The 7,636-nt window shown below is 40.1% G+C and overlaps 1 protein-coding gene across 21 annotated transcripts in view; it reads left to right on the top strand.

The window, feature by feature from the left end:
• Positions 1–442: 442 nt before the first annotated feature.
• The window catches only part of scrib (scribble planar cell polarity protein), a 69,724-nt gene continuing 62,530 nt past the window's right edge, over positions 443–7,636 (top strand). For 19 of the 21 annotated variants that reach the window (XM_055020868.1, XM_055020886.1, XM_055020884.1 and 16 more), the window contains exon 1: positions 443–1,468. In XM_055020868.1, the coding sequence (XP_054876843.1) occupies positions 1,310–1,468 (159 nt within the window). In that variant the 5' untranslated portion in view covers positions 443–1,309. Of the gene's footprint in view, positions 1,469–3,012; positions 3,171–7,636 lie in introns of those variants that run through there. The other 2 variants (XM_055020875.1, XM_055020874.1) reach the window with 2 other exon arrangements.

Genomic DNA, 7,636 nt, shown 5'->3' with positions numbered 1-7,636 from the left:
TATTTACATAACGTTTTGGGAAAAAACTTTAAATTATTTATAAATGTGTTTTATTATGAATAGTTTTAGATGATAATTATCAGAACTCGCAGGAAAAACTTCCACATTTTATTTCACATTTGGGAATTTTAATATTAGAAAATATATTTTTAAATGTCATACAACTGGTTTTGCAAGTTTTTGGCTTTATATTTTATTTTACTTGGGAAATATAAAAATACATCACACTGTGTAATTAACCTATAAAAACATGTTAGTCTTTGAACAGATATTGAGATATTTTAGTTACCCAGTTTGTTCAGAGGTACCTGTAGATTGAAATACCTGATAAGGCCGCCAGGTGGCGGTGTAAAGCAACCTTGTGGCCTCTGCTAAGGAGAAGCTAAGCGGCGGTGCTCCAGCCCGAGCCTTGCCCAGCCCCCCCGCACACCAGACCGGCCTGCCTCAGCTCAACAGGGAGGAAAGCGCGGCTGTTGCAGAAGCTCCTGCTCTCTCTGCTTGGATTCTACCAACCCTAGGGTCGAACGAACACCGTCTGGTCACTTTTTGTGACTTATTCTGGGATGTTGCTACCACACACAGTCGTCCCGTGTTTTATGTAATTTTTATTAAAGCGCTGTGGGTTGACGGCAGCTCCACCACAAAGACGTCCAGTCTCCTCCTAGCCGACGCTGGCTAACTGACTAGCTTCCTGAGGACGAACGCATCATTACGAGTTAATCTCCGCTGACTCGTTTGGCGTAAGCCGCTTGGTCATAGCTGTTTATCTATAACTCGGTGACTAAAGTGGATGCTTTCAGTCGCCCTCCCATGCCTGCGGCGGACAGGACAGTGTTTCGCGACGCGGGGTGTTCGGAAGATTGATTTTCAGTTAGCCTCGGCGACGGAGCTTCGGGCTGCTTCGGGGGATGTTGGCGGCGGCGGTAGCAAAACAAGCTAACGTCGGTTGCTCCGTGTGAAGGAGGGGAGTGTAAGAAAGTCAGGGAACACTTCAAGCTCATCCGTGGGGAGCTTCATTTCCTTTATGTTGGGTTAAATTCCGGATTGGATGTCGCTGGGAGGATCCCGACTGTTTTCAAACAGAACCGGACACGGAATATACATCAGAAACAAATCGAAGGGATTATTTTTGTGCTTCTTCAGGTGGATTTCGGCCTCCTATTCTGGATCATTGGGGGAACAAATTAAGTGTTTTGACACTGACTTAACCTCCCTCTCCCAGTTGGCGACCTCTCCCCCCTCCCGCTGCACCCTCTAATGCGGAGATCTTAGTAGCACCGGCATCCAAATCCCCCTACGGCGGCCGGACATGCTGAAGTGTATCCCCTTGTGGCGCTGCAATCGCCACGTCGAGTCGGTGGACAAGCGCCACTGCAACCTGCAGACTGTCCCCGATGAGATCTTTCGCTACAGCCGCAGCCTGGAGGAACTTCTCCTCGATGCCAACCAACTCAAAGAGCTACCAAAGGTATGCCCGGTGTCCTTGCGCGTTCATTTATTTACCACGGCTTCAGCTTCTCACAGTTGTTCACCTGTTTAAAAGCAGAGGTCACTTTGCAGGTGAGGCAAGCAGTGACACGCCCCAGCAAATCACATGACATTTTTACTTATTTGGATCAGATGGCTTCTGTGTTGTTTGGTAAACTTCGACCAGTTTGCCCAATACATGTGTACGGCTTTTACTCAAGTTAGCATTCATACCTCTTGAACCTTGTCACAACTACCAACTGCTGTGTGTTTTGACTGGAGTTTGTATTATAAAAAGGACAAAGTGGCACATAAAGTACAACGATTTTAATGCTTCAACACACCTCATTCAAGTAATTAGATCATTGGCAGGACTCTATGGAGCTTAACTACATTCTGATGAGATGATTCACCCATTTTGGACCAGAGGAGCCCTTTGATGGTGGTGTTGTTTAGATAAAAGTGTATTTGTGTGCTAGAAGACTTATACAAAGGCCAAACCCAAAATTATAATGCTTTCTGCTGAGCTGCAGCTTGTACTTGCTGCTGTAAAATATAAAATTAAATCTAGAAAAAAAAAATTCCCGGATGCACAAAGATAGTTTAGACAAAAGTTTGATTTGTTTTTATATTTTTTAATGGCAAATAATTAAAAAAAAAATCCAATGAAATTGCTGGAATTCGTAGGTTCTTATTGTATCATTTAATTTTGGTCAAACTTACCAAGAGCCATTTGGACATGTGTGGACCTGTTGCAGACTCCTGACATGTCAGTCTTTTACACCTAATGGTCAGAAACCATGTCACCAGTGCAACTGGTGTTACTTGAGTTGCCTTCAGTTGAAATCTGAAGAAATATTCGTATGTTGGCAACATCTTCTCAGTGTACAAGACGATCTAAACAGCAACAAAATAATCTTAAAAAAACACCAAGAATCCTTTTAAAATTTAAAAAAAGCAGCGAAGCTCTCTAAAAACCCCAAAATCTCAGACGACACTTAAAAAATCTTTTATTTTCAATTCAAAAAAACTTTATTTATCCCAAATTTATGATAAATTTTTCAAACTCAATTTCCAATTATCTTCATGTAGTTGTTGTGGATGGTGATGCTATGGACACGAAAGAGCTCCAGTAGCAGTCAGTCCGGCAACAAATCTGAAGAGCCCTCTGACTGAAGACGGATGTATGACTGTTATGACATGCTAATAGCTAAATATCCAGGGTGTAGAGATGATACAATTCCACAGTGACATTTTCTGGATGACACCATCAGTTGTTGACAAGCACTGCTAATCCACCTCATTTGCTTTTGCCGCTCCTCTTTAGACCTGGCTGTATGGTTAGAAAGAGGTGTGGGAGTCGGGAATATGATTGATAGCAGAAATAGTTTGAGCTATTTCTTCCTTTTCAACTTTTCTGGGATTTGAGGTTGTGGTTCCAGTGTTATTGGAGTTTTTGAGAAGCTAACTCAACTGCTCCAAGTTGTAAAAACAATGCCTTGTTGCCACGGTTATGTATCATAATAACAACTTGAAAGTAAGAGCAAAAAATGCTTCTTGCCTCACAGAGAGAATAATAGTCCAAACATGCAACACCTCAACCAGAAAATGAACAAAAATCAGCAAAAAGAACAAATCAGAAGTTGTGTAAGCACTACTACAACGTGCAGCCACATCTAAAACAAATGCCTGTGAGTTTGGTGGTATGTAGAAGCCCTTGTATTTTCTGAGATGGTATCCGTTATGAAATGCTGATAACTCAAACTTCTTACTTGAAACAGGGAGTATTCTTCTTTCAGAGGATGTTGAATATAATCGTTTTTGATGTTTCTGACAAATCTAAGCAGCTGGTACGAATCTAACAGTGGATTGGGTTCAATGTTATAGGCATGTGTGGAATGACGTGCAAAGCTTTCTCCACACACATCAATACAATTTGAAATATGTCAAAAGTTCCCTGTGCTCCATGCCAGTTTATTTTAAGAGAAGGCCTGCTGTTATGTCTGCATTCCCATAGCTCTACAGACCTTGGGAATGAAACGATTGTTTTTATTTAGTTCAGATCATTGTTCACCTCCAGGACAATGTGGTGTCTGTGTTTGGGATCCGGCATGGAGGCTGAATGAGCAGACTGGTCAGTTGCAGACCCTGCTACTCTCTCACATTTCATGGCTTTAGCTATGTGCTGAAAGGGACAAGTGGCACATTTGCTAATGAAGACTGTTAACACTTTAAGGTCAGCTGAGTGTAAAACAAGTGTTGGCAAAGGACTCCCTTCTTTGAGTCCTTCACAAAGGAGCTTTTTTTTCTTCTTGTGGTACATATTTATGACTATGTTCTGCAGATGTTTGTTCTCTGAAGCTCATTGCGCAAAAATTACACCATCACTTAATTTAGTTCAGAGTCAACTGTAATAGCTTTGGTTTTTCTTCTTTCTTTGAGGAAGTTTGTAGACATATATTAACAAACTTCCTTCTACGATCAGTCACATATCATAAAAAACGGCCAAAGGAATACCTGAAACTTCCTGGACATTGATCCCGTCCGTCTATTTCCAGCTGTTGCTGTGAAATTTGATTGAAGTACTTTCACATAACACTTGCTTCAATGGATTTTACTCCTGTTGTCCCGTTGTTAACACAGTCGTCCGTAGGCCTGTCATGATAACTTTTCCTGGACGATTCATTTTTCCAGAAGTTATTGCGATGAGCGAGAATATTGTTTTAAGTAATATAACCGTAATGGCAAGATAATAATGCAACAACACATTCTAAAAAATAAGTAAACTTTTCAGTTTGATGATAATTTAAGATTGGAACTAAGACTTTTTGCATATCCAAAATGAATAAACAACAACAAATAAGATGAATTTTGAAGTCTTTGTAAAAATAAATTGTCCTTCAGAAAATAGCTAGTTGAGACCAAAGCACCAAACTGAAGACTTTTATCTGCCAGTTTTTGGTAGAAAGAGAGAGAAAAAAAGAAATGATGCCAATGGAAATTGAGTTTGTTTTAATTTATCATGCAATTAATTGATTTATTGATCATTGTAACAAGCCTAGTTGTCCATAGAGTCTTTGTTTCCGGACTCTGTGACGTTCTTGCATGGACATCTAACCAGCCTTGTCTCTGTGGAGAGCTTTCTTTTTTTTTTTTTTTCAAACAGTGGATGTAAATTCACAGTGACAGACTGTCTTCTGTGGTCGCAGGAAATATGTAGCGTGCAGACACAAAGCGTATGGGTCCTCGGAGTTGGAGGGGCTGCAGCGTTGGGGGTCAAGTCCATGCAGAGTTTAGGGCACGAATGCTGACTGTACAACGCGTGGCATTACCGTCACAAGCTCACTACAAAGCGCCTGAGTGCCTCTGCATAGCTGAGTGGCCCTTTATTGTGTCACTGTGCATTCCAGTCAGCGGTGAGCCCAGAGCCCCAGATATTTTTGGATGCCAACCCGACGTCCCTGTTTTGTTCATCAGCTCATCTTACACGTGAACAAACCAACATTATGTGGCGCTTGTCGGCTGCGCCTCCGAGTCAAACATATGTCACGGAAAGCGAGTTAGCAGGCTCACATACAAACTGACTCTGCTCTGGATTCATCAGTAGACTGACCAGTCAGGCAGGGATAGTTTCCTTCAGAGGGACAGGTTTGTTTCAACAAATGCTGCCGTTGCATTTAAAAGGAAGTAAACTATTTTGCATGCATTCAGATTAACGCAACAATGATGTTGATGTGGTTCTGTGGGTGGATTGTTCCAGATAGAGATGGCAAGGGTTTAACATGGTGAACAGATGGAGATTTAAACATCCTGATCGTTTCTTAGGTTTGCTCTGCCTCACCCCTGCTGCACTGCTTACTGATAATGCTGCTTAAATAATGTCTCCTTTTCTAAATTTAAAACACTTGTAATCTCATTGAATATTTCAACAACTATGTTGTAAAGTGAGACATATCAAGCTCCTGGATAGTTTGATAAATAATCTGTTTTTCCTTTCTGTTAATTTTCCTGTTATTATTTTGTACTGCTATAGTCGAAAGTTATAATTCAGAGCCTGAATTAAGGGTGGGTGACATGTACTTGGTTTCACACAATATTTTGTGTTAATATTGTGATAACTCTGAAAGTGTCGAGAAGAACTTTTACTTCTCTTTTAGGTAACTGTGACACAACAATCATAACCTCACAGCACAGGTATGCGCTTGAAAAACAAACCCATTTGAAATGCGCTTCTTTAGGACACAAGTCAAATAAAGGTGTGATTCGTGTCATAAATATGTGCAAAATAATTATATTTATTGATACTACAAATAATTTATTTTTAGTTTATTAATTGTACAATAAATCACAATTTGTATAAGAAATTGATAAAAAAAAAATTAAAAAATGCTATCAGTACTAATCTAAATATATTAATATTAAAGAGTAGCAATATTCTATATATTTAGGACTCCCATCTTGTATGTCATACTACAGATTATGCTAAATAAGAAAGGCAGGAAAAAACTATGGAACGAACACACTGTGTTTAATCTAAGTCAGATCTGGATGTTAGATTATTAATTTCCTTTTCCAGCCGGTGACTGAGCCTTTTCTTTACCTGTACCATCTGCCCAAACTTTCTTAATAAATGAATCAGAAAAGAAACATTGACAGTAGGCAAAATAAAGTAAAAACTACTCAGTGTTCCCTGTTTATTATTTCCTAAAGAGACAATCTTTTATTTGTAGTTAAATTGTAAATTTCAGCAGTTGATTAAATCTAAAATGAACAATTTAGGGTATGGATTTGTGTATCTTTGATGTTTGGAAAGAACTATTTAACTGTTTTCTGCCCCGCTTGTCTTGTGCTTTCATGAACAATTTTTGTCATTGAGCGCCCTGTAAGTTTTTGGATGCTTTTGAAATTTAGCTCTACCTCAGAGATCATGTTGAGCAGAAGGAAATTATCTTTTTAGCCATTCCAAAGTCCCATGACGGCTTACAAAGAGATCCTTTCAACAGTTTGATCTACTTCCCTCCCTCTGCCCCCACATCCAGTGTATCCAGTGTCTGAGCTCTTCATGTTTCCCCTGTACTATACTCCAACATGATTCAGGATTAGCTTTAAGTTGTTTTTTTTTTTTTTTTTTTTTTTTTAATTTCAGCTGAACCCGATTGTTTTTGATAAAACCTTGTGGACCGCAGGTGCAGTAGCCTGCAGCTAAATCCAGCTTCAGCTCCAACATGGCACCTACGAGCTTATCTACCTGCTCCTACCTTTTCTTTTGTTGATCAAGGAATAAGCCCGCGTTGGGTGTGTCCACATGTGGCTTTGTGGAACAGGTTTTGGGTGTGTTTACTCAGTATTATTACCACTGAAATGTCTGGGTACAATTAAGGTTGAATGAACATTGCAGGTCTTCTTGCATATTTTCCAAAACCAGAGCAAAACAGGAGGTGCTGTAATGAAGAGGCTTGTACAATTTAGACACATTTGCTAGCAGCACCTTTAGATAAAATAGATGTGAGCATAAGTAGGAAGGATGACTGTGCAGCCTGGTTAATCCTCAGCTGTCAGTGCGTTCTGCTGTCAGATCTGTGACTAAAGGGCAGATTAGGGCTTCACCTGGCCGTGAAAGCGACTCTGATCACCACGGTTCTGACCCCTGTGTTTGTGCCAGCATGCTCCAGTGTACGCTTCCTCTGGGATCTACTTTCTATGGGTCTTTTTTCTTCTCAACAAGATAAAAATCAGAGCTTTTTTTTTTCTCTTCTTGATTTAGTCTCTTGTGAGGGGTCAAGAATGCATGCTGCACATGTCTTGCTATTGTTTACCCAAGCTTTGTCAAGTGTATTGAAATATGGCCAACAGCAGTTAGGGTACAGAGTGACTGTTGCTATAATTTATCATTAACTTAAAGCAGTTGTTGGTGCTTTAATGTAGAACCAAGGTGCTTCATGTTAAGCGCTCTCTCTAGCGACAAGCTGATCTAGGCTAATGCAGAAGACAAAGTGCACCTGTCACTACCCTCTCTGCAGTTAAAAACCACATATCTTATCTCTGTCCTCATTCTATCTTTTAGTAATACAATTTGAAACCAAAGCTATTCTTGGTCAAGCTCCAGTAAAACACCTCTTTGTGTCACCGTTTTTAAAAATCCCTTCCTGTTGTTCTGATTGTGAGAAAA

This window comes from Poeciliopsis prolifica, unplaced genomic scaffold, assembly GCF_027474105.1.
Source record: "Poeciliopsis prolifica strain line A6 unplaced genomic scaffold, Auburn_PproV2 SCAFFOLD072, whole genome shotgun sequence".
Taxonomy (NCBI): Eukaryota; Metazoa; Chordata; class Actinopteri; order Cyprinodontiformes; family Poeciliidae; genus Poeciliopsis; species Poeciliopsis prolifica.
The sequence above is the reverse complement of the archived record's forward strand: the minus strand, read 5'-3'. Positions and strand labels throughout refer to the sequence as shown.